The sequence below is a fragment of the Canis aureus genome, chromosome 11 (assembly GCF_053574225.1).
Source record: "Canis aureus isolate CA01 chromosome 11, VMU_Caureus_v.1.0, whole genome shotgun sequence".
In the NCBI taxonomy this organism is placed as follows: Eukaryota; Metazoa; Chordata; class Mammalia; order Carnivora; family Canidae; genus Canis; species Canis aureus.
The window spans coordinates 18,082,724-18,110,055 of NC_135621.1; the positions used below are offsets into that span (position 1 = coordinate 18,082,724).

Consider the following 27,332-nt stretch of genomic DNA (forward strand, 5'->3'; position numbering starts at 1 on the left):
TAGCAAAACTAAAGCTACTTTAGCAATTTAATTAAGATTACTAGAGGGGAAAAAAAGATTAAAGAGAAGAACAACATAGGGGTGTTGAAATCACCTAATTTTGAAATAAGTAAACCATCTTGTTCCTATATTTAGCAAGACTAGAATGACATAGGTTTAAAGGAAAAGATATGCTAAATCCAATTAAATAATGCTAGAAATTTTCTTATGGCAACTGCAGTTCATTTAAAGACACTGATAAGCGGCAGCCCGGGTGGTGCAGCGGTTTAGCCCCACCTGCAGCCTAGGGCATGATCCTGGAGACCTGGGATTGAGTCCCATGTCAGGCTCCCTGCGTGGAGCCTGCTTCTCCCTCTGCCTGTGTCTCTGCCTCTCTCTTCTCTCTCTGTGTATCTCATGAATAAATAAATAAAATATTTTAAAAAAAGACACTGATAAGCAAATTATTCAGACCTGAAATAGATTATTAGAAATTGGGAAGCCAGTGATGATTAGCTTTAATCTTCATAACAAACTGTTAGTTTTTTCACTTCATAATTAAAAGTAATAAATAAACCACTTATAAGGGTTAATGATGATAAAAAACTGAAGTAATTATAGTATATCATCTTTTAATAATAAAAATATTAAAGGAAAATTCTAGAACAATAGTATTCTATATTATTTAACAGTATATGATTAAAATCATAAATTAGAAAAACTTCATAAAATATAAATTAAAAATGTTCAAAAAATATACAAACATATGTTTAACCTTCCAAATAACCAGGGAAATGCAAATAATCATTCTTTATAGTCTACTGGATTGGCAATATTCTATGGTGTTGCCATGATAGAGAAATAAATTCTCCAACTAATGGCAATATAATCTGGCTTAGTCATTTTACAATGCAATTTGGAAGTATCAATTAAAATTCAAAATGTAGATATTGTAGGTATTGAAACTACCCCTCCTGCATAGGAAATAGCAGACAATGAGCTTAAGGAGTCACAAATAAGCATGTTCATTGCTTCACTGCTTAGAAATTAAAGTCTGCCAGTAGGAGACTAGCTAGGTAAACTGCAGTGTATTGATTTTTAAAAAGAATAAACGTAGCAGATAAAAATAAGGTCACTCATTGTGGATTATTAATATGGTAAGAGCTCCTAAACGTATTTTTGAGTGTAAAAAGTAAACTACATAGCAGTGTGTTCTTTGTACCTGTCACATTAGAAAAAAAAAAAAACACTTCAAGAAGTAGTAGATATTTATAGTACAGACACAGCTATGAAAATTCATAGAGTAAGGACTGAAATGGTTAAATGATTATGTCTGCTACCTCTATGAAGGAAAGTGTAATGAAAAGAGGAGAGTTACCATGGCCAAGTGCTGTCCTTATACTGAAAATTTATAAATCAATTACGTAAAAATTAAAGTCAGAAGAAAGGGATCCCTGGGTGGCGCAGCGGTTTGGCGCCTGCCTTTGGCCCAGGGCGCGATCCTGGAGACCCGGGATCGAATCCCACGTCAGGCTCCCTGCATGGAGCCTGCTTCTCCCTCTGCCTGTGTCTCTGCCTCTCTCTCTCTCTCTGTGTGACTATCATGAATAAATAAAAAAAAAAAAAAAAAAAAACAAAATAAAGTCAGAAGAAATATAGTAGGGAATGAATCCCTAAAATCACAGCTCTTCCCTGACTCGTGACAAAGTTACATCTGATAAACCCATTGTACACTGAAACTGTGCTGAGCCGAACATCATTTGCTCACCTCGCTACTGACCACCAGCCTACCCTATCGGTGCTCAGGACACTTGCAATCGTCTACACTTGGGCAGAGCACCTGATGCAAAGCCGAGCTCCTAACATAGCATTGACTACCTCACGTAAGTTTTGGAATACTTGTACTGAAAGTGAAAAACAGAACGGCCACAGGGGTAACTCAGAGAACTTGCACGTGTAATCATTCGTCCTCTAAATCTACTCTGTTCTAACTCAAATTCCTCATAATCTCCTCTGTACAAAATAAAAGTTCCATCTCATTTTATAAACATCAAAGAAAAAAAAATAAACACAGACAATAGACCTAGGAATTTTTAAATGAAGAAGACCAAATGGCTCTTATGTTTCTGGTTTTAAAAATAATTGTTTATTTCCTCCCTTAATGGCCTCAGGTCCACACTGTAAGTTAATATGATTTAAGTATACTACTTTTATTAATGACATTTTAGAAATCTAATGCATTTTGGCTCCTGATAATTACCTGAAATGACTTGAGGATGCTTCTTTGCACAGTAACATTTTCTTATGTCTGTAAGAGGCACACAGCCAGTTTTGTTGAAATCCAGTTTCATGAAGGCCTGAAGAGAGAAATGTTATTTTTTTTCTGTGAAATCATTAAACATGAGAACCTAATTCTCTATTCTGTAGGAAGTTCTTTTTGAGCCAGTTTAAAAGTACTAAACTCGGTCCCCTGCGGGGCTCAGTCAGGAAGACATCTGCCTTCTGCTCTGGTCACAATCTCTGGGTCCTGGGATCGAGACCTGCATGGGGGCCCCCTGCCCAGTGGGGAGCCCGCTTCTCCCTCTCCTTCTCCTTCTCCCCCTCTCTCTCTGTTCTTTCTTTCTCTTTCAAATAAATAAATAAAATCTTCCAAAAAACAAAACAAAACAAAACAAAACAAAACAAAAAACCCACAGTACTCTGCCATATATAAACTGATATATGAAGGGAACATCATGAATACAGGAAGATACTAGAGCAAAATGTTGGGCATTCTGCACCACACTTATTCTGCACTTTCTGGCCCCGTGACCTTGACAGGGTAACCTGACCTCTGGTGCTGAAGACTTGGCCAAAAGACCTTCTGGTAACTTCCAGCACTAGGAGTTATAGGAAACTGATAAATGGCCAAGACAAACTACCAGGACTGTTTTGACTCAAAAAGTGAACATGCAAATACTCATAATCAGTGAGAAAGTACAATATTTTTTAAGTGACTTGACTCTATTTCCTTAAACTTAGCACTACTTTCTATATGCCAGTTGTTTTACTGCTCCTCTTACTCAATGCAATTTTTAGTATCATAAAATAAAAAATATTTTATGGGGAAGGGGAAGAGGAATGGGGCATATAGAAACACACAGCCACCCCAAAGCCACAGCCCCACTTGCAGAAGAGTCAAAACTACAATCAAGTTTGTTAATTCACAGTGTGTTCACAGAAATATGGTACCTGATATGGGCTGAACCCCCATCATACGCTGAAACCCTAACCCCTGCCCCTCCCCCACCTCAGAATGTGACTGTTATTTGGAGATGGGGGTAATGAGGTTAACATGGAATCACTAGGGTAGACTCCAATCCAGTGTGACTGGTCTATAAGGACAGGAGACGGGGACACAGACAACCAGACAGGGATGACCACGTGAGCACAGAGGGAAAAGGCAGCCAGTCACAGGCCAAGGGGAAATGCCTCAGGAAACAGCAGACCTGCCGACATCTTGGCCTTGGCCTTCTAGCCTCCAGGACTGTGAGGCGATAAATTTCTGTTATTTAAATCAGCCAGTCTGCAGAATTTGCTAGGGCAGCCCTGGGAACAGTACTCTGTAACTCTACTTCGGCCCCTAGTCCCAGTACCAAGATTCATGAAGGAGATAACCCTCCAGCTTCTACTTCGGAAACTCAAATCTGTCACCAGGACACCTGAAGTACAAATAAATTCAAATTTATAAATTATTATGTGGTGAATTCATTCAACATAAAGTTTTTATTGCGTCTTTTGGCCGGGAAAGATAAAAAATTTGATGTTTTCTATTTGAGATTTACACCTCGTGTAGTGGTTTATACTTTTCATGCACAAAAGCTTTGCCTCAGTATTAGACACATCTACATCTTATATCAGGTGCACGTCCAAAAAAGAAGGAAACTACGTCGCTCAAAAGTATGCTCTGAAAAAGGCCCTCAGAACCTGAGTAATACATACTTTCCTATAAAAATCGAGGCTCCTGGGGGCACCTGGGTGGCTCAGTCGGTTAAGCCTCAACCCTTGATTTGGGTTCAGGTCATGATCTGGGGGTGAGAAGGAGCTGGTGTTGGGCTCCCACTGGGGGTGGAGTCTATGTGGGATCCTCTCTCCTCCTCAGCCCGCCCTGTCTCTTGAGCACACACTCTCTCTCTCACCCTCCAAAATAAATAAATTCATGAATCTTTAGAAAAAAAAAAATCAGGGGTCCTGTTTTTCATTCTAATCTAATAAGGTCATTTTAATCGTCATTTGAACGGCTCGCTAACATGCATATTATAAAACCCAGAGAAACAGCTCTTAGTCATGGTCCTAAGATTGAGCCTCGACCCTGGAACAGCCATAATGTTAAGAATTTTACCTGTTGAATCCTTGTACCACCTCTATGAGACAAGAAACTATGATCAGAGATATTTAATAATAAATGGTCATATAACTGGTCATTTATGGAGCCAGCAATTTATGGAACTAGTCACCTGTGAACCCAAAATTTGATTTCAGATTTTATTTTCCTTTTAAAATCTGTTTCTAAAACACACCCTCAAATTATTTTGCTTTGTCCTGGAAGATCTGTACGTGTACGTGTTTGCCTCCGTTTACTAAACCCAAAAGACATTACGGCTAAAAGGACTGAAGACATGTGCAAAGGCAATTCAATACAGTTTTGAAATGGTGAGCCTGACACTCTTAAAGGCGACTTTCAAAGATCACTCGACGAAGTTACCTTCCGGACAAACGATTTCCTGTACTCATTCATTTCCCCGATGACGGCGCGTGTGAACTCTCCGTAGTCGGCCTTGCCACCCGCGTCGCCCTCCAGAACTTGCCACGCAGACTCCAGGGCCTAGAAGCGTTCAGAGAGCAGATTCGGTGCACCGTAGGCAGCACCACAACTGAACTCCTCTCGACAGTGTTTTGTTACTACTTTTGTAGCCCCAACCAGGTGGCGGACTCAAGGCAATTCCAAAAACTTGCATGTAAACCCAAACAAAGGTGCTAAGAGAGCTACTTGCAGGAACCCCGTGGTGGTGACAGTGCCCTACAGTTAAGGGTCACGTAGGAGGGGCAGTTTCACAAATTCGTATTTTAAGTTTGATTCCTTTCTATACAAAAATGCTTACCACCTATCGAATTTGAACATGGAATTATCTCTGAGTATTAAACACATGGCAACAACAAAGTCCCTCTGGTTCCGCGAGGCTTCCTAACAGCCTGCCTACTGGCCCTCACGTTTGACGGCTCAGGACGTCGGAACAGCTCCAACGTCATTCCACAGTTCACACCCAAAGGTGTTATTTTGAGTAAATCCTCATGCCAGTTTGTTCCTTGCACCATTGCCACCTCATGCCAGTTTGTTCCTTGCACCATTGCCACTTATTTCTTTGCAAATGCATAATTTCATAGAATGTTCTACTCATAAAGTTCCTAATAACAAAAAGAATCACAGCATGGGGTTTTCTTCTACTCCGGTAAATCAATATATTTTCAGTGTTTCAGTCAGGCTGCTAGCTTTCAATGAGAATGTAAATAAGATAGCTAGCAAGGTGCTGACAAACGATGGGTACGAATAAAAGTTCTCTGCTACTACCTCCTATTTTCAATGACCCCTAATTTGTCTGTTACAATGCCCAGTATATGACTGACTTTAAGAGTCTGTAAAATTGTTCTTAAATTAAAAACTGAGTTTGACCTTTAAAATCGTACATAATACGGATAAAAGATGAATTTGCATGCCCAGTTCATGGACTAGAATTAAAAGACACTGCTTGAAGCTTAAAATAAATAATTTTCAAAAATGGAATAATTTACCAAAAGTGGCAACAACTCCATGGAAGTCTTTCTAAGATACGGTACAGAATGGAAAATAACTTAGTTGAAAAAAAAAAAAAACTGAGCTTAAATTTATTATAGTATCTCTAATAAATTAGGCTACTTAGGATGCATATCAATTTTTTACATTTCAGATCAAGGAAAAATGACTATGTCTTCCCCAAACTAGTTCCACAATTAGACCCAGATGGTGATTCTTGATTTCTTATTTTTGCTTATCATTGCATGGTTCCTTAATGGTATTAAAGGGGCAAAAGGAGGGGATATTATTTTTTAAATAAGAAAAAGGGAAGCTTATATTTTCCAAGTATATGTTAGAAGTCTTATATAATTATTTTAGTTTTTATTCCTGACTCCAGTGATAAAAATTTAGCAATCAACCAAGAAGAGAAGTACTACTGGTTGATGAAGAATGCCAGACTGGCCTAGAGTATCTGGGTTCCAAGTGGAATTACCTGTGTGATGGTGGATGAAGACACCAAGGCGTTCTAATTTAATGCTGCTGTTTTTACTGTTACCATTATTTTATTATTCTTGAGAGGAAGAGTTAAAGTTAGATGATTTCTAGTATGCTTCACTAGGTGGGCCACAAAGTTAAATTTGGTAAAAAACACAAAAGAAGGAGCGCCTAGGTGGCTCCATCGGTTGAGCCTCTGGCTCAGGTCATGATCCGGGGTCCTGGCCCCCTGCTCCGTGGGGAGCCGGCTTCTCCCTCTGCTCTGCATCTCCCTGCTTGTGTTCTCTCTCTCTCTCTCATAATAAATAAACACACACACACACACACACAACAGTGTGTCACAGTGATAAGCACATCAAACAGGCACAGGATTTTAGCTGGAAAGGTACATTCCTGCGTCATCTTCTCATCTGAGGTTCAAAGTAACTCTGGCCACAGGTATCATCTGTGGACTGCCCACGTAGAGCCTGGCAATCAGAAAAGGTAAAAGACCTATGCAAGACCACACACTTGAAGTAGTAGGTCTAGAGCTTGAATCTCCATCTCCTAAGTTCAATTCCCAGTGTTCTTCCCACAGAATACACTAGGTCTTGTGACAAGACCATTTGAAGCAAGAGACTCTCTCATCTGAAATCCTTGAGGCAGATGTGTTCCAAATGTGCTTTTAGAATACAGCCCAACCTTCTTAGCACAGCACGCAAGGCTTCTGGGCAGCGGACCCTGCCAGGCTTACTTCCCCCGGGTCTTCTCTTTCCCCATCCCATGCATCCACCCACGTAAACTGACGCTGTTCATTCAGCACCTGCCCTATGCTAGGTTCCGTCCGAGGTGTTAGATACAGAGCAGGAAGCCAGAGCACCTTGGGCCCTGCCCTGATGGAGCTTACACTCTACTTGCCAGAAAAGCCAGAAAACCCTTGCAAAGTGGCATGAAGAAAATAAAATGGCAAATGGTATAGAGAGGACCAGGGATCATGTGCAGCATTGGACACATCACTGTAGAGCCCCAGCCAGGGAAAGCCTGCAGGATGGGAAATCCAGCCACTCAAAGGTCTAGTCGGAGGTTGCTCACAGCGTAAGGAATGGGATGTGTGGAAGCTCAGGGGCCGGGGGAGTGAGGCTGAGGTTCTGCAATTCCTAGAACAGGCAACACATGCCCTCGCCTTCGTGCCTTCACACGTGCTTCTCCTTTCATGTGAAGCATCACTGTGTGATCCATATTCCTCCTCCCGTCTCATCTGTTTAACTCCTCCTCATCTTTCACAACTCAGCTGAGCCACAGCCTCCCCTGGGAATCCTCCTCTTCCCAGTAACCTGGCCTGGTTCTCTATTTAGCACATATGGTGTTTAAATTCTTCCTATCTTTCTTTTCCTTTGATTATAAAGACCTTAAGAGGACAGAGTGTGCCTTCTCAGAGCTTAGGGAAGTGCCTATGTACTAGGTTCTTAGTAGGTATATGAGGGAGGAATGAATATTGGAATTTTAAAGTTAACAGTACTTGTAGCCTGGAGGCTAACACTGATTATGAGGCATAAAGAGACACATGGGGGCCCCTGGTGGCTCCGTCGGTGAAGCATCCAAATCGAGATCTGGGCTCAGTTCATGATCTCAGGGTTGTGCAATCGAGCCCTGGGTGGGGTTCAGGGTCTGGGGTTCAGGGCTCAGCACAGAGTCTGCTTCTGTCTTCCTCTTCGTCTGCCCTGACTCAACTCATGCTCTAAATAAATAAATAAATAAATAAATAAATAAATAAATAAAATCCTCCCCAAACCGAGGAGACACACATGAACTACTAAAATCTCAGAAGGAAAGGAAGCAATGTCCTTCATCGCAGTACGTACGTCTTCAGACACTTGCAAGTGAAACTCTTGCAGAGCTCGCTTGACAGCTGCCTTGTCCAAAAGTCCAGTTCCTTCCTTGTCCAATTGTTTAAGGTATTTTCCCAATCCGGTCAAAATACGAACACCCCTTTTGAGTAGCTGTTCCTTTAGCACATCTGTTTAGGAAGAAGAGAGAGCGAGAAACCAATTATTCCCATACACAAGGTACCACTTGTCTTTTTTTTTTTTTTCCACTTTTTTTTTTCCACTTGTCTCTTGTAGGAAAATTAAAGCTGTTGTGAGTGGTGTAAGGGACGTGAATATGCACCCAGGGGGCATATAGGACTGGCAAGACTCCCGGAGCCTGGAAGCTTTCAGAAGTGTTCAGCGTAAATACACTAGAACTATAGCACCACTGTGTGGTCAAAGTGTTATATGGAAAAGTAAGGGATCACTTCCTCAGCATGAAAATAATTTACGTGTCCCAAATAAAATCTTAGTTTTTACTTTCCAGGCTTCCTCTTCATCTAATGACCTCACACCTCGTTCCTCTTTGCCATAATTACAAAATTGATGCCAGGCAAGTCACTCAGAAATAACAAGCTCAAAGTCTCTAAAATAGTTTGGAATCTTCACATCGTAACCTCCATATGAACGACATCAAGGCTCTGGAGTGCTTTCTTCTACTTGCACACTTAAAGTAACGCTTTCTTCTAGGAATTTTTAGTTATATTCTCAAGCTTTTAACATTCTCTTTGCAGGCCAGTGATCACATTTAATACAGTTTGTGCCATCTTTACTTAAGAAAACATAGTTCACTTTACAAAGCAGTTATTAAATTCATAAAGAACAGATGTCACGGATTCAAGTGACAAATCCTGTGCTGCCCAGGACAGAACAAAGAAAATGGTTTCCTGACAATGACATCAGGAATCTCGGGGGAGTTCCATCACCAACCCCAAACAACTTTTAAATCTGTTTCTAGCCTTCTTACTACTCTTGTATCATTTTTAAGTGACAAATAGGATTTATCGAACTTCATAAATTATAGGTTGATTTCTGTGATTACTTGTCTAATGTCTTCTCCTTGACCATGAGAATCACCAAAGAAGCTATCTGAGCCTAGTATACTCCAGCGGTTACAAGACTGGACCCTACAAACAAAATCTGTAACGTCTTTTCATGTCCGAAGCCTGCACATATCTCATTTATTACTACAACTCTGGAAAGTTAATAAAACTGGTTATCCCCATTTTAGAGATGAAGAAAAAATTGTAAGAGGTTTACACAATATAATATGTCTACCAAATGGCAGAGTCCAAACACCAACCTGGCTCCCAGTCTAGCATTTTTCTTTTATGAGAGGCTGCCATAAATCTCTTTAGTATATCATCTCATGCATAAAACAAGTATTATATTACAAAAATCACTTACATTTATTCATTTCATGGAGAAAACCCATACTATCTAGTGCTTTCTAATACTCTTAAATTCATAATTCATACAATACTAGTTATTCAGTTAAACAAGATCATTAAAATGGAAAAAATCCTAAAAATGTTTTTTCAAATCTATCAACTTTATAAAAATATTTTTAAATATATAAATTCCTAAAAAGATAAGCAAATAAGAAATATAAACAAAGTGCCTTTGTTATAAAACTAAAAAGAAATCTGGAAAACACTGCTTTACTCTGCTTTACTGCTTGCAAAGAATATCATTGCAATTAGAACTACTTGAGACTATAGTCATGATCCATACCTTGAACGGCCTCTAGGACAAGCCTATCATTGGCTTCTTGACTGGTTATATCATCTTCATGTTCCACAGAATCAGTTCTGCAATTGATATGTTCACAGCAGATAAAAATCTATTGTTTTGTGATCTTCAGTACAAAAACGTTACTAAGCTCTTCTCTGTTCCAGATTCAAAGAAACTCTCCAAATTGGAAGAGCGCTTAGAGATTTCTCAAGTCCCAGCTGGCTTGCTGCCGTAATCCCCAGAAAGATTAAATATGCTAAATCGAGCTAAAATCCTTAAGCCTTCCTAGAAGTACCTTTAAACATTATATTCATTTGGTAGCTATATCGATGTTCTTTTAAAATAATTAAAACGATAAAATTTAAAAGCATTTCTAACTTTCAAAGTACAAAATGTAAACACATTATTTTAAAAAGCCAAAAAATTGGGACGCCTGGGTGGCTCAGTGGTTGAGCATTTGCCTTTGGCTCAGGATGTGATCCCAGGGTCCCGGGATCGAGTCCTGCGTCAGGTTTCCTGTGTGGAGCCTGCTTCTGCCTGTGTCTCTGCTTCTCTCTCTCACTCTCCCCCTGTCTCTCATGAATAAATAAAATCTTTAAAAAAATATATATAAGTAAGTAAGTAAATAAATAAATAGCAAAAAAAAACCTGTATTCATTTGAACAATACAGTAAATGACAAAGAAACAGATGTCCTTTAGCTAATTCAGGGGATGTGGCTTCTAATGCACATACAGTATGCCAATTCTTGTCATTTTGAAATGGATTCAGCACCAAGAAATGCTTGAAAGAGTAGGATAAATACATGTATATTTTGTTATTTAAAAATATGTATTTTAATATATATTCTATGATCATATATATTTTATATTTTACTTATGTAACTTATACACAAATATGTATATAAAATGTATATTGTTTATATATAATGCCATGAATGATATGAATCAAAACTGTTTTTAAATGAATTTGGATTTTTTTAAATCACAGAATATATATATTATATACACAAATAATATAGATTGTAACTGACATGTTCATACATATATGTGATAACATATAATGTTTTATATAATATGTATTCTGTGATTAAAAAACTCAAATTCATTTAAAAGCACTTTTGATTCACAGTATTATTTCTTCATTATGCATATCATTAATCATATGAAACTCAAGACATTCTTTAAGTGCTAAAAAAAAGCATTACACTAAAAATGTGGGAAATGTTATAATACTGTACTGTAGCCTACCTTTTGTCTTTTTTATTTTTTTATTTTTAAAGATTTTATTTATTTGTTCATGAGAGACAAAGAGAGGCAGAGACACATGCAGAGGGAGAAGCAGGCTCCTGCTGGGAACCTGATGCAGGACTCGATCCCAGGACCCTGAGGTCATGCCCTGAGCCGAAGGCAGATGCTCAACCATTGAGCCCCCAGGCACCCCTACCTTTTAAAATTGACTGCTTGGTGGTATTTGGTAAAATACCAAATTATCTGCTATAACACAGACCAATTAATAAAGTATCTTTAACATAAAATGGGACACTTTTGATCTTTATATAACTATTCCCACACATAATGTATATTTGAGTACAATACAGCACATAAAGTAGACACATATAGTTATGCTTTGTTTTTAAAAAATATAAACTCTAAAGTCAAAATGCTTTAGGATGGAATATCATCTTAAGATAATAAAAAATGGTGTTTTCACTTACTTTCAAAATGATACATGTATTTGACTTACTTGAGAGAATACAGAGCTATCTGATCAATATTAGTGATTCGAAGTATAAGTAATTTGTTTTCCTTTATGCTTTCTGGAAGTCTGGGATGATCAGAACTCAAAAATGTCAAGTTTCCACCCTAAAGAAATTAACAGATAAATTCCTTAAAGCTAGAAAGTATATAAGAAGTAAAATACAACTAATACTAATTTTAAATAATCAAGTCTGATTATATGTGACATGGTCTACTTTTATACTGATCTTTTAAAAGTGTATTTAGAGAATATTTAGAAACCACACAGGCTTCAGCTAATAATATTAGAAAATAAAGGAAATAATTTCCCAATCTCTCCAACCACTGAGTCACCCGGCTGTCCAGAACTATCTTAGATTTAACAATTGATATCAAGAAATAGGAACTCCAACTGTTTATAAGAGCCAAAGGAAGAAAGGACAAGTTATTTTAACTGAAATTATGACCTCCCTAAGCTCAGAAATAGAACTATTGATTCACAGAAAGATGTAGTGCACACTGCTGAGCTCTGATGGGTTCCTCATCCTCTCACCTGGTCTTTTGCCAACAAACATCATCGAAATGTGAAACTAACTATAACCTAACTGGAGCAGCAAGGCTTTGAAAAGATTCCTATCAAAAATCCCTAATCCAAACTTAGAAAATTGTTATTATTTTAATTCCTGAGTTGCTCAAATAAATATGGTCCAATATGGACAAACACAAATTTAAACTAGGGGCTTAATTTTCTCTCTTGAAAACAAGGGGATAGATCTCTTTCCTCTCCTTTTTCCTGAAGCATTTACTTTAAAAAAAAAAAAACAAAAACTTGTAACTACAGGACTTTCTCCGTTCTTTAAAATGTGTATCAGTTCTTTTGAAATGATGGCAGGACTCGATGAGAGCCTGGGCAAAGGGGGAGCCGGGCCTGCCCGGCTCGTGCGCATCCACAGCAAGATGCTAGGAGGGAGGGACGGAGCCTGCAGGTGCGCCTCTCGGCTGCGTCTGTCGCGCAGGCACCTGTTTCTGGTGTCACCTCAGCAGCCTGCACTGAGGTTTCTTTCTGGGCATGTCGGGGAAACGTCCTCAGGAGGGGGGGGGCACACCAAAGTAAAAGGTGAGTTCCAGAGTGACCCCTGGAAGGCAGACGAGACCTGCCCCCACTTCCACGAAGAAAGGAAAATAAGCCAAATATTTCTGCATAAAGAAACTGAAGATTGTGGCAAGAGCAAGAGATGGAGGACGTCAGAAGGTGGAGGGGAGGACCTAGACTGCGGGAATGTCTAAGGGACATATTTTTAAGAATAAGAATGTCTAATGACAAAGTAGAAGTCGCTCCCCCTGCTGCAATGTACACTTCTGTCCACACTCCCTTCACAGGTGTGCTGCTCAAAGCTCCCACGTGTGGTCTGCGTGGTTCCCCCTCTGTCCTTCGACCTTTCTCCCTTCATCCCTCCATTCCGCTCCCTCCACTCTTCCTTCCTTTCTCTTTCTCCTGTCTCCCCTCCACCCTTTTCTCTCTGGGAAATCCCAAAAGGGAGCCGAGTTCGCATCGGGCTCAAGCAAAACAGGAGAGGGATGCGAAGAAGGAACCATCAACTGCAGTAGATTCTGGAGCAGAAGTTGAGAGCCGACCCTGACCCTCCTGCTGCAGGCTGTCAATGGGATCTGGGGCTGACCCCAGGACCCCGAGGGGCAGCCAGGCGGCCCGGGCACTTAACCCAGTTGAAGGCGGGAGGGTCTTCCTCACCCAGCTCCCCCCGCGGCAGTCACACCTCCTACTGCCTCTGCCTCCTGGAGACTTGAAAAGTCGTTTCTAGTTAGCTTCATAGCCCCGGCCACCCAGCCACCCAGCCACCCGGCCACCCGGCCACCCGCGAGTCAAGGCTGCTCTAACCTCCTTCCCGCTTAACAGAATTAAGTCCAATCTGGTTCCTTCCTCTAGCCGTCAAGGCCTCCCCGTACTGTAACCAGAAAGATCTTCCTTCTAAATCCCAAACCCGATGTCAGCTCCCCTCAGTCCACCCACCTCTCATCTCTCAGTGACTCCCCAATACATTTTAGAGAATTTTTTGACATAACACTCCTCTAAATAAGCTCCGACTCGTCTCTTGCCAACTCCTACCTTCAGCTAAACCAAGCGCCTCCCAGGTCTCCACGTAAGCCACGCTCTTTCACGTCCTTGCTCCTTGCACCAGCTGTCTCCGCCTCTGGAAGCCCGTCCTACCTTCTCCTGTCCACCTATCCCACCCCAGCTAACCCCCTTTCTAGATCAGTATGGACGGCACTCTCCCCAGGAAGTCTTCTCCGACCCAACAAGACTGACTCGTTGCCCCTCCTATCCGGCTGTATTGCCCATAGGCTGTAAGCTCCACAAAAGTAGGGAACTGACTTGACCTACTGCCTGTTCTGTCTCCAGCACTTGGCCTGAGTCTGTATGTTCGTTATGTGGGCGGTCACCGCGGACACTGCTAAGGTTTACTCTTGAGATAATGTGGACATAATTCAAAATTGACGAGCGCAATACAAACTGTAATATTACCTATGACCGACCCATTCTAGGGAACCTCCGTCACACACCGTAAGGTAGGGTCATGTGAGGTAGGGAACCGCAGGTGGAGAAGCCGACTACCAGGCCTGACAGCTGCAGAGGCCCCGCATCCCTCCGTGCAGAGAACAGGCACCTTCAGGAGGCGAGCCTGCATCACAGGACCTTTACCCCTGGGGCCACTGACGTAGCCCCTTAACACTGGCACAGCCTTGTAGGGCCTTTGAGAGTACCAAGGGACACGCTCTCCCAAGCTTATACCATAGCTTCTTGAGGGAAGCTCACTCGCACCTGCACCTGAGAGGAGGGACCTCCTGGGGAAAGATCAGTCACCGGCCCCTGCTCTACAAGGAGGGAGAATAAATTGAAAACTCGGAAACCCTGGTCCTGCTCCCCAGCAGGATCCTACCCAATTCAGCCACTGGCATTAACACATCTGCACACACACACCCCACTTACGACATAAAAATCACCGAGTTGGTACTGCTTCCCTTTTCTTCGTCCACACTGATGACTATAAATGTTTTTTTGAATAAAAGGAAGCACGTTTGTCCTAGAAGGTAAATGATAAAAATGTGAAGTCATTCAGCTTCCCTCAGAAGTGATCATCTTGCCAACTGCAACAATGCTTTACCACATACCTGTTTTTTCCAAATTGCCGATACTCATAAATTGTTAGGGACTGGTCATGAATGAAAAAGAATCCAATCAGCTCTCTGCAAGCATCACGTCCATTTCTAGAAAGGTAGAATGATGTTAAAGATTCTCACACAGAAAAAAAAAAAAAAAAGATTCTCACACAGGATAATTTTCAAATTAAATAATAAGCCAGAATTGTGTTATGTCAAAAAGTGGGCCTAAGTGTCTTGAATGTGCGGCAGCGAGCGAGGCCTACGGGAAGTTACAGGAAACGTGGCACGGCTTGCTGAAGTGTCAGTTTAAGGAAGATGTGGGTGGAGAAAAAGGCTTTATCTTATGCTGATATGATATAGATATATTATAACGTAAATTACTGTTATGACAGAGTTTTAAGATAAAACGGAAGATCTTTAAAAATGCTGACCTTGCAAGAAGTCACTCAAGGATAGACACTTACCAACTTTGCTACAGAAAGTTTAAAATCGCTGAAGAGACTTGATAATTTTTACAAACACACTTCACCTCTAATATACACAAAGAACATCAGCATTGTGTATGATCAGAAGTTTGCAAGAGATAGCTTCCCACTGACCAACATCTATCAATAATCTACTATTAATTTAAGCCATTGCAAGAAAATCAAAGATAGTCGTTTACATAAAGGTTAATTTTTAAATGCTTTACCATCTTCTAGTAGTAGTATATATCTTTAAAAAATTCACTTCTAAAAAATAAATAAATAAATAAAATAAAAAATAAAAAAATAAAAAATTCACTTCTAAGTTTCTTTCGAAAGCCATTTTAAAATGACTTTTTAAAATAACTTCTAATTAAAATGTCTTATTGAAAAAAATAAAATAAAATGTCTTATTGATAGGCTTATAGTCTCCATAATTTTTGTAACGTATTAGTATATACTACCTTAAAATGTTCATTCTAAATTCACCACTTTGCACTTATATGGGACAAACTTAAATAATCTCATTATTGTTATCTCTATTTGAAGAGATTATTTGTTTTATGACCATAGGATTAAAAGTTTAATAAAATCACAATTACCTTGATATGATCCTACCATCAAACTGTACTTTATGAGAAAGCATATTTTCAGTTAATGTGGAATGGGTTCTTATCCTGTTAAGAAATACATTTGTCAGTAATTATTTTAAAGTCTCCAATACTTGATGTAAATGATAAAGTACAAAAAAAGTTATGTTGATATTTCGAAATGCACAGAACGAAGATGTCATAGACCTCTCTTGTTTTTTACTTGAGGGGATGAGCACTGGGTGTTATTCTGTATGTTGGCAAATTGAACACCAATAAAAAATAAATTTATTATTAAAAAAAAAAGAAAGTGCTAACTGAAGCGGACTCAGAGAAAATAGCCCTGAGATATAGTGCATAATACACGCATGACTTCTGTGTTAGGACGTACGTACCAAAGTGCTATATTCTAACTGGTCCTGCTACAGGGCTCGCTGGCTGCCATTTCTAACCCTGTTCTGCTTCGCCTTTCTCCAACCATCTAATTTGCTTTTCTAGCAGTAGAGGTGACGAAGGGACAAAGTTCTGTCAATGGTCTTCCAGGAAAGACTTTCTTTCGTCCTAATAAGAGATGGGCACGGGAACAGTTCCTGCCTGTGGACGTGACAGGAATATGATGCTAGGAGCCCCTGTCGCCATCAGGCAACCAAGTCAGAAAGGCCAGTAAGATCTTGAGGAAGCCAGCCCAGAGCTGTGTTGTCACTGAGCCACTGAACTAAAACCAACTGTCGCTTCCAGGCAGCTGGTTTTATAGGAAAATGAATCATGACTTGTTTAAGTCACTATCAGTCAGGTTTTTCTTACCAAAATAACAGAATAGTGGAAGACGTGCTAGATGGAGCTCCAGCCTTGGAATAGGTCTAGTGGTAGGACCTCAGATCTGCTGTTTGATGTTTATGGCCTTCAGATGGCACTAAATGATTTCACAAAGATTGACGGTCCTGAAATTCTGTTTAATAGTATGAAGCAAAACTCAAATGTCCACACATTAGCACCCTACTACTAGTAGTCTCCTTTATAATAAGAAATCTGAAGATTTGGTAATGTATCTTTACGCTCCTTCCTAAATAACTACATGGCACTCCAATAAAACTAACTACAGGTCTAATGAAACTGCAATAATGTAAATAGTAAGTAAGTGTATGGGTCACTGGGATCCTGAAAAGTAAAACCTCTATAAAGTCTAGGTCTCTGAAAAATAAGCAGCATGTAGACAGGAAAAGTCTGTGGTCCAAAGGAGCTGGTGAACACAGGATAGAGTCCTGAAAGACTGGTCTTCTCACTTCAGTTGAATCCATTAATATCAATGTGTCTATTGAATGCTCACTACCTGCCTGAGAAAATTCTAAATGCCAAGAAAATAACAGCAATAATAACAGCTACTATTTATTAAGAACTCCCTGGACACCAGTCGTTATTAAAATAACTTAAATGCACACTTGTTCATTCAATGCTTGCAATAACTCCACAAAGTAAGTACTATTATCTCTTCTTACAAATAAATTTTCATTATGTAATTAGTGCATGACAGCCCAACCTTGCTTATCATAACCGCTAGGTTATATTGCTTCTCAAAGGTGAATAGAATTCAATTTAACAGCGATAGGCTGAAGTCTAAAGTCTACAGTCTCCTTGAAAAGATAAAAGACATAAATAGGACATTTATATTATAAATGGAAAGTTCTGTGTTAAGGTGTTAGGTATCCAGTAAGTAGTAACAACCACTTCTCTCCATCCAAGGTCTTAACCAACATGGGAATAAGAATCAGGCAGATGAGACCAAAATATGAATTTTATTAGTGACAAAGCTGTTGGAAGCCATGGCTTAGGAATGAAGTGACCCTAGGTTTACACAGACTAACCCACTCATTCCCATTGGATAGGGACTCTGTGAAACCGTGCATGCAGCAGCTTCTGCAGCCAGCAGGCTCCCAAGGAAAGAGGAGAGGAGGGCTGCGGTGTTCCTGCTTCCGACTCTGTGAAGCAAAATCGTCTTCTCCCTCTCCAGGAGAATGAATAAGGGGGGTAAAATCCATAAGTTCAATAAATCTAATTAATACCCCCTTAGGGTTTTTCATTAAACTAGGGTAGCTAAATCTAAAATTTATATTGAAGAGGAAACAGCATGGTATATCAAGATAATATTGAAGATAATAAAGCTACAAGTATTTAATATAAAGCAATAGCAATTAAGACAGGATAGTAAAAAAAAAAAAAAAAGACAGGATAGTATTGGTGGTGGGATACAGAACGGGGAGACAAGACTGAAGGAAAAGCCTTGAAACCAGCTATACATTTATAACAATTTGATATATTATGATGTAAGTGCATTACAAGTCAGAGGGACAATGAGTCTGCGGGAGGCAGAGATTTTGTAAAGATACACGGGGCACTAACAATAAATGGAAAGACTGGAGAACAGGTCTGCATCAAAATTAGGAACTCCTATTCAGCAAAAGACATGATCAAGAGAATGAAAAGGTAACCACAGAGTGGGAGAAGACATGGCGAGCAAACATAACTGAAAGAGCACTTGTAACAGGAATATATAAGTAAGTCCCACAAGTCAACATGGGAATGATAACCCAACCCACCTGCTGGGAAATTTCAGATAGGAGGATGTCTATTTCCCATAAGAGGGTACTGGTGTGGATTCATAAGAAGAGCGAAGATGAAAAACCCGGGCCGAACTGAGTGCTGGCAGAGATGCTGTCAACTAGCATGTCTTTGTGCTCCTGGCGGGAGTGCTGACTGCAGCAGCCCCTCTCAAAACCTGCGGTGTGGGATTTTTTGAAGTTGAACACATGCGTACTCAATGGGCCAGACAGTCCGTGTCTACGGTGAGCAGGAGGGACATCCTCGAGACCTCAACATCCACGAGACCGGGTGCCACGGGTCACGGGAGCACCAGTCGTCACAGCCCAGGCCCGTGAGCATCCGTAGACACACTGTGTGCTCGCACAATCCGCACGTGGCCGTGCAATGCCCTACGGGAGGGTGGGAAACAAATGCACACTACGTCGCGGATACACTGACAACCGTGTTGAGTAAAAGCAGCCGGTCACAGAGTCCAAATGAGGTGATTTTGGTAAGTTCATCAGGAGGCAGCCGGAGCCGGCGTCCCTGGCACCAGGACAGGGGCTGCCCTGCAACGCACCTGCACAGTCGTGGGGGTGCAGGTGGGGAGATTCTGGGGTCCTAGCAATGCTCTGTTTCTTGATCCAGGAACTCGGTGCATGAGTATCGTTCAGTTTGTGGAAATTCCTATGCTGTGTACACTTAAAATGTGTACACTTTGTGGATGTATATATATTTTATTTCAATAAAAGGTTACTTAAGAAAAAAAGAGATAGAAGCTTAGATGTGTCAGCGAAATGACCCTCCAGAGTCTTTCATAGCCTCCGCCTCAGAACACGCCAACCCGTTGGGATGGCATGACATGGGGGGCACCCGGCACGTGGGAGTCGGGGCCTTGAGGTGAGGGAGGGGCGGGCTCACCCAGCTGCAGTCAACAGCCACACGCGTCTCTACGGGAAGGCAGAGGGGTATGTGGGCACAGAAGAGTGTCAGGGTGATAACACACCCGCTGCTGACTTTGCACGTGGAGGAAGGGGCCAGAGCCAAGGAATAAAGGCCTCCAGAGGCTGAAAGGGGTGAGGAAGTGGAGCCTCCCCAGAAGCCTCCAGAAGGAATGTCAGTGGGATCTCAGGCTTCTGACCTCCAGACCGTAAGAGAATAAATCTGCATTGTTGTCTGTGCTCATTTGTTGCAGCAACCACAGGAAATTAATACCCGGTAACTCTGAATACTTAAAGGTATGGAAACAGAGTCTTCCAGAAAATAAGAATAAGCCAAAAAGGTAAGTTCTAAGAACTTTCAGACCTCTACACAGTCTAAAAACATGAAAGAACTGATGTGGGAACTGGTGGATTTTCTTAGTCTCCTAAGGCTGAGGCTACCCACCAACAGCCAGCGAAGTTTTGAGAGATTTAAGTGGACTGAGCCTGAAAACTGCGAGAAGCCCAAAGATTTTATACATTGCAAAGTAAAAGGCAAAATAATAAGGACTTGTAAGCAATACTAATTTTGAAGGTATTATATCGACGAGATATCTCAGTTACTCTATTTTCACATATATTATCTCCTAGGTTGTAACTGTTATTCCTAATTTACTAATAAAAAAAACCTGGAGGGCAAAGTCTACTCCTCTATCTTAAAGTGGTGGAACTGGGATTTGAACTCCGAAAATTCCACTTCTCTTTAAATAGAAAAAAGGAAAAACTAGCCAAAAATGTCTCTTCAGTTGGACACAAGATACATTTTTAAAAATTCATTGCTAACATACTATATCTTAATTTGATTAAGTAAAATTTTCTTACTTAGTTTCATGCAGTGTTCTTTTCCTAAATCGAAGAGGTGCTATCCTGGAATCTGGAAAGACATGAGCACCGTCTTCCCTCGCAGTGGTTAGGTTTTGTTCTGGATCACTGATTACAGCCCTATGCAGGAAAATACAAAGTCTGACAACCCAGTATAATAATCAATGCACTACTCTAGCACTCACATATTCACAGGCAGCCCATCTACAAATGCAAAGTTATGCTAGGGTCAGAATTATGTATTTGCCAGATACCAAATGAATGAATTTAATAAAAGATACCAGCCATAAAAAGGTGGATATTCCCATCTATCTCTTTCTCCACAGGTGTTATCTAAATAGAAACTGAAATTTTTGAGAGAACTCTGAGCTCCATGTCTTATTATTCTTTAAACAAACAGACACTGAGCTGGTGACTTCTGAGTAAAAAACATGAAGCAAAATAATTAAATGACCATATGGATTTCTGGGGGGAAAGTATCCCAAGCAGAGGAGAAAATAAATGCAAAATATCTAACACAGGAGAGAACCTGGTATGTCTCAGGCTTAATGGCTAAAGCAGAAAAGAAGAGAAGGTGAGAAGTAGGAAAAGCGGTCCAGGGTGGGGGTAGGCAGGTCATGAGGGCTGGGGTGAACTATATCACTGGCCACAGTTTTTTAAGACTCCTGATTCACATCCTCACCCTGGCCTCATTGTAGGTGTTCTGTACTAATGTCTCACCCTTCAGCCTTGAGCTCAGCCATTTGACTTTGGCCAATTATATACAGCTGGATGGCTCTGCTGATGTCGATTAAACTAACTCGCATAAGGATGGCTCGACTGGGGATCTGCTCATCCAGCATAATCTTGGCTAGGTGGCCCAGCTGCATTTTCAGAGTCATGCTCTTCTTGAGATCAGTGGGTTGGCCAAGCTGTGTTCTTCTCACAAATATGGCAAAAGCTCAAAAAGGCAAGTGGAAACACACATGGCTTCTTAAGGCCTAAGCTAAGAACCGAGACCACTGCTTTTGGCCAAAGTGGGTAACAAGGCAAGAGCCACTTGGCCGAGCCTAGCCTGCACAGCTGGTCTGAAGATGCACAAGCCCTAATTAATTACTGTCGCTTTACGCTACTAGGATTTGTGGTGAGATGTAACCCACACGTATATTGTACCCTGAGATGGGAAATCACTGGAGGGTCTGGTCTGGCTGACTGGCTCATAAACTTATTTTGGTTGCTGGGTTAATAGCAGACTAACGGGGGGCAAACGCAAACACAAGTCCCGGTAGAAAGTGACTGAAATAATCCAGGAGAAGGAAGATTATACTGTCAACAGGGGTGATGGCAGCAGAAGGGGTAAATTTATTTTAAGGTAGAACTCAGAGGCTTTGCTGATAAACTAATATAGGATCTGAGAAAAAGAGAGGCATCAAAAGCAGCACCAAGATTGTAGATCTAAATAACCTAAAGAATGAAGAAAAATTACAGAGGATTTGGTCATGGGGAAGGAGGAAAGAATGCCCAGGAACCCGGAGCAGCAAAGGCTATACTGGAACCTTCAATTAGGGAAGCATCAGCGTATAAGTAGCTTTTAAAGGCATGACACCGGATGAGATCACTCGGGAAGTCAGTGTAGAAAAGCCTACGAATGGAGCCCAGGGAGCTCCCGGGTGTAAGGACGGGGTTGACAGAAAGGAAGCAGGGAAGAGACTGAGGGGCAGGAGGGAGGAGGAAACCCAGCTACGTGTTGTGTGTAAGGAACCAAACGGAAGAGAGAAAAGTATTTTGGAGAGGAGAGTTTTCAACGGAGACAGAGGTCGCTGACAAGAAGTGAGAAGTCACCATTAGGCAAGCAACGCAGATGTCACCAGTCATCTTACGAGGACATGATACGGTGGACGGTGTGCGTGCAAACATCATCAAAGTGAGTTCAAGACGTAGCAGAAGGAAGAACCAGGAGTATAATTAATTAATTATTAATAATTAATTATTTCAAGACAGTTACTGGAAAACATACATGTAGAACACCCTTCTCTCTGCCACCTAAACAAACCATCATTCTTTTCGTTTCTTTTCGTTTTTCTTTTCTTTTCTTTTCTTTCCTTTTCTTTTCTTTTCTTTCTTTTTTTTCCCATCATTCTTTTCAAAGGTAACCATACGCCTTGCGTCTTCCTAGAAGACTGCCTGGACTACTCCAGGCTTTTCTGAAATCTTATGATATTTCCATATTGTCATGAATGTTTAGCACAGCAGATACTTAAGCTTTACACACTTTTCTAAGAGTCATGAAACTTTAGATTGAGTTTTAAATTAACAGGCCCACAGTTCCCAAACTGTGCACCAAGGCACCCCAAGGTGCCACAGGGAATCCACAGGGAGGATGTGGGATATTTTTAGGGTTTTTTTTTTTTTAATATTTTTAATTTGTGAGGGAAATGCAATGATACTCGATATTTGTTGGCAACTACATGAACTACTAGCTCAAGGTAGTTCACGGTTTCAACAGGGTATTATGCTACACTCTTTACTCTTTCACTCTTTCACTTTTTCACCAACCTTTACAGAGCTGGGTTTTCTACGGTCACCATGATAACTAGCAAGTGCCATGTGGAATTGGAACTGAAAGTGACGGCATCCCAAAAAGGTCTAAGGTTTGCGAGATTGTGCTAAGCAACTGTGGCTATTTAAGAATGAAATACAAATATCTTTTGTTTAATTTATGTGCATTATTTTTTTTTGAAACAGCCATTAAGTTGTCATGAAATAGATACTTCTTTATTTGTATATAATTGCTATTTAGACAAAAGTACTTGACAAATAGAACTGTTGAGGATTTCTACTGGCCTAGAAATGCTGTAGGAAACATCACTACAACACTGTGAGGGCAGTGAACAGAGAACATTTGGGAGCTTCCGAGTTGGCCACTTGTTGATTGACTTAAAAAAAAATTGATGAAAACTTTCTGAATGGATTTCTGCTTCTCATTATTACTAACTCTCACCTAGATAAGTGGTCTGTCATCACTTGCTCTGCAACAGTCTGTTTCTTCCTCTCTGCAGCCACAATTTCCTGAGAAGAATCGAAAATTTTTAAAATTTCATTATCCATAAAACAGAACAACCCTAGAGTTAACACAAGAACCCTAACTAGATTTAACTAGATGTTATTTTTTTTAGATTTAACTAGATGTTAAATTTCCAACTTTCTGCTTAAATATGGATTACTATATCCATCATTAATAAAAACAAATTCCAATTACTTAATCTGAACAAAAGTAATACACTTACATTTCGATAGAAATCATCAGAGAGTTCCACACCTGCCCCTGAATTTCACGGAGCCAGAATGAAGGAGGAGGAGGCTACGATGCCCCTCTCCTTGACAGACACCCCGTAAAAGGCACTTTAACCTGCTCCAAGAAGAATACCAACGTTGACACATTCAGAGTTTGTTCTAAAACTATTCATAGTAGATGAAGCTAAAACGGAACTGGAGTCATTCAATCCTTTATCAAAAATCTAAGAATAAAAATCTTCCAAATGCCTCCTGTCATTAAAAGAATAACATTTTCTCTGCATATAATCCATTAACACTTGATCAACTTATCTCAATTACTGGTTTGATTAAACTACCTTCCCACTAGTTTTTCCTTTTCTAACTCATTTGAGAACAGTTTTACTACATTTTAGGTTATATCAAATTGAAAGATTAGCAATCATTCAGTTCTAATTAGATTATAATGTAACTATATTTACTAAAATGTTTCTTTTGAAGAGTAAATAAAAGATGTTCAAAAATTTAGGAGTCACAATAAAGCCTGTTGTACTTCTACACTGTAAATTACTGTCGTCTCCATAGATCAACCCAGGAAATGAAATCAACTACCATAATATAGCTTACGATTGAGGCTCAGTGGCATTAGGGAGAGTGTTCTATTCAAAATGAGCACAAAATTCAAATAAGAATGACTAAAGTTATGTCATAGAAACTCCTGAGAAACTTGACAATTTGGGTGCAATTACTTAAATGTTAGCCTATAATTGAATTTGGTCTTTTTTTTAGTTTCATAGAAATTAAGGTACAGTTTACAGCCAAATATGCCCCATATAAAGTTCACGTCATTTAACATTTGACTGCATCTGGTGTCCCCTCGGTTCACTTTATAATGACTTTTATTTAGGAATAGATTTAAAACGGCAATTAAAAAGTTAGAAAGTGTATGGTAACTACAGGCACAGAAAAGTGTGTTTTATGTCTCAGGGTGATGAAGGTGAACACTGACTAAAATATGAAATTATTTACAGAAAAGGTCAACCAGAACATAGGTGTAAAACCCAGCAGCAAGCGAAAGAGGGGAGATTAACGAATAGGGAGCCCGTGCAGAAAGCCCACCTTGGGAGTTGACATTTATGGTGGCTTTTTGCAGGAAAGGTTGGAACCACCCCCAGGCACACTGATTTTGAGGTCTGTGTAAACATAAAGCAGATTAGAAGCAGAAGTCACTCTGATGCAAAGGATCTAATAATGTTAAAAAGTGAGAAGCAAACTAGAAGAGATGGATATGAAAACCACAGGTTCACCACTTCTGGTGTTCGATTAAGTAGCTACAAATTAAAAAGTTTCTACCTAGATTTTGAAAATAAACCAGTACCAATTTCAAATGCATTCACACAAACATATCCTTGGGGGGAAAAACCGATAAATGCGTGCCACCACAATAAAGTAAAATACTCGATGCTGAACTTGCTGAACAAAAGCAGCTGTAAGTAAAAAAAAAAAAAAAAAAAAAAAAACCGCTAACACCCGGATGGCTTTGGGTGACACCAAGAACAACACCCGGCGGGCCTTACGCGTCAGTAGCACCCATTTCAAGTACAACTTCAGGAACATATCAAAGTAAGCCTGGTCTGGGATACTGTCGTGCCTTGTCAAGTAGCTTTTTAAATTTTAGGATAATCCTGGCAATATTCCTTATTCTATCAAACATAAATATCTAAATAGTAGGCATAGAAGATGATGTTCATATTGTTTTATTTGGTACAAAAACTACAACAAACTAGCAGCTTGAAACGCCCACAGAACATCCGGCCGTGGTCCAGACACGGATTGCATATTGCTGCCAACTGAGAACATATTAATTCTGGGTGACTGTAATCCAAATAAAATATATATCGACTCTCCTCTCAGTGATAACGATTATATAACTGCCTAAAACCATATCTAAACCAGAGCTCTCCCAACTTTTGAACCACCACACACTGATATTTCACGAATCCATTACAAGGACGTCTAGGGGATTAGTCACCTGGGGGTGTCTGGGGTGGCCAGTGGACTCCGACCTAAAACAGCTTGGTCTGATCACCCCAGGACACTATAAAAATGTAATTATCTATTTGCACCAGACCTGGCCTAAGCCATACTCATCCAACAATCTAATTGATTTTGTTTCTTTGTTTTTTTGTTTTTATTTATGATAGTCACACACGGAGAGAGAGAGAGAGAGAGGCAGAGACATAACTGATTTTGTAAAAGACACCATTTAAAGTTAATATTGAGAGTCTACAGTTTTGCTTCCCTTTTCCTAAAAATAAAATTATTCTTGCCCTTTTCCTTAACTTGCTGGAATTTCTCTAGTCTTATTAGCTTATCACTTCTAAAAAACAACTAGGTCAAGGGCATCTGGGTGGCTCAGTCAGTTAAGTATCTACCTTCGGTCATGATCGAGTCCTGGGATGGAGTCCTGTGTCAGGCCTCCTGCTCAGCAAGGAGTCTGCTTCTCCCTCTGCCCTTTCCCCCTGCTCATGATATCTCTCTCAAATAAATAAAATCTTTAAAAAAAAAATTAGGTTACTTTGGGGGTAGGGGGTGATGTCAAATAAACCCACTGACAAAAATAGCAGCCGATTAACATTTTTAATAGTATAAACTAAATTTTTACAAACTCTCAAAGATTCAAGACCATTTCTCCAAGGTAAATACACCAAACCTCAACCATTTGTAAAAACGAGAACTCAATTTACACATTTGTGAACATCCACCGCAGTCCTAATTCAATTGTTGCAATTATTTACTCAATTTTAAGACTGCAAAATCTTGGGAGGGCAAATTACCCGAATGGCTTAACAAGTAACTTACAGCATCAGATCTTCTCGTGCTCCTTTGTGCATTATAAGGGATTTCTGCATAACCCTGCTGCAAGAGGGCTTTCCTATCCAGAGTTGTGAGAGTATCTATGATGGCTTCTTCACCTTGCACACACTGTAAGCGAAAGCAATAAATGAGCTCACGACAGTTTACACTTAGTTCACATACTTAGCATACTCGTTTTTAACAAAATAGTGTGTTAAATACCCTCTGAACACGTCGATAGTCACTGTGTAGCGACGACAGTATGGACTGACGATCAGAATGCCTATTTGAACACAGGTCTCCATCTTTTAGCTAGAGGACCTCTTGTGCCTCAGTTTACTCATAGTAATGGAATTAAAATGGGAATTAACAGTAACTACTTCACACACGCGAAGATGAAATGTCCAGCACTTATAAGAGTATCTGACATAAGGTAAGCATCAGATAAAAGGTAGCAAGTACCATGACCATTACCTTCCACTTGAGTCTTTGTAGTTAACAAAAAGGGGGATTTCCTTTGTAAAATGAAATTCAGAAGTACTAAGAGGTGGGATGTACCCCTTGACGTAAGGATCCTCTGGGATCCTAAGGAAAAACGCTGAATTTTTCTCTGACTATAAGATGTACTTATATTCCCCTAACAACAACAACAACAACGTCCCGGTAGGATAGCAGCTGCCAAAACGTCATAGATTTCAAGCTTTTCCTCCAGGGTTTGTTCTTACCTTTCTTGAAAGGTCACACTCCATATTCATACCCTACTCTCTGCGACTCTTGACTGCTACAGGAAATCCTATTATACATTTGTGTCTGAATTGTTGCCTGCCTCTCCTGCTGCAAGCTCCATGAGGGCCGGAACCTTGTCTGCCATTTTTCTTGCAGTGTCCCTGACGCCAGAACAGGACCACACATAGTGAGCATTTCATAAATCCTTATTCAACAAATGAATAACGCATCTTGCAAAAGTATTAACTACTGGGAAATCAATTTACGAGGATACGTCATA

At 40.2% G+C, this 27,332-nt stretch overlaps 1 protein-coding gene across 23 annotated transcripts in view; it reads right to left on the reverse strand.

The window, feature by feature from the left end:
- CAPS2 (calcyphosine 2) overlaps nucleotides 1-27,332 on the reverse strand; it is an 84,399-nt gene that overhangs the window by 5,415 nt on the left and 51,652 nt on the right. For 18 of the 23 annotated variants that reach the window (XM_077913872.1, XM_077913873.1, XM_077913879.1 and 15 more), the window contains 11 exons: nucleotides 26,333-26,455; nucleotides 23,199-23,266; nucleotides 20,219-20,338; nucleotides 15,852-15,926; nucleotides 14,795-14,890; nucleotides 14,613-14,706; nucleotides 11,613-11,731; nucleotides 9,868-9,944; nucleotides 8,128-8,282; nucleotides 4,724-4,843; nucleotides 2,240-2,336 (listed from right to left, as the gene is read on the reverse strand). In XM_077913872.1, the coding sequence (XP_077769998.1) occupies nucleotides 2,240-2,336; nucleotides 4,724-4,843; nucleotides 8,128-8,282; nucleotides 9,868-9,944; nucleotides 11,613-11,731; nucleotides 14,613-14,706; nucleotides 14,795-14,890; nucleotides 15,852-15,926; nucleotides 20,219-20,338; nucleotides 23,199-23,266; nucleotides 26,333-26,455 (1,144 nt within the window). Of the gene's footprint in view, nucleotides 1-2,239; nucleotides 2,337-4,723; nucleotides 4,844-8,127; nucleotides 8,283-9,867; nucleotides 9,945-11,612; nucleotides 11,732-14,612; nucleotides 14,707-14,794; nucleotides 14,891-15,851; nucleotides 15,927-20,218; nucleotides 20,339-23,198; nucleotides 23,267-23,484; nucleotides 23,607-26,332; nucleotides 26,456-27,332 lie in introns of those variants that run through there. The other 5 variants (XM_077913887.1, XM_077913892.1, XM_077913895.1 and 2 more) reach the window with 4 other exon arrangements.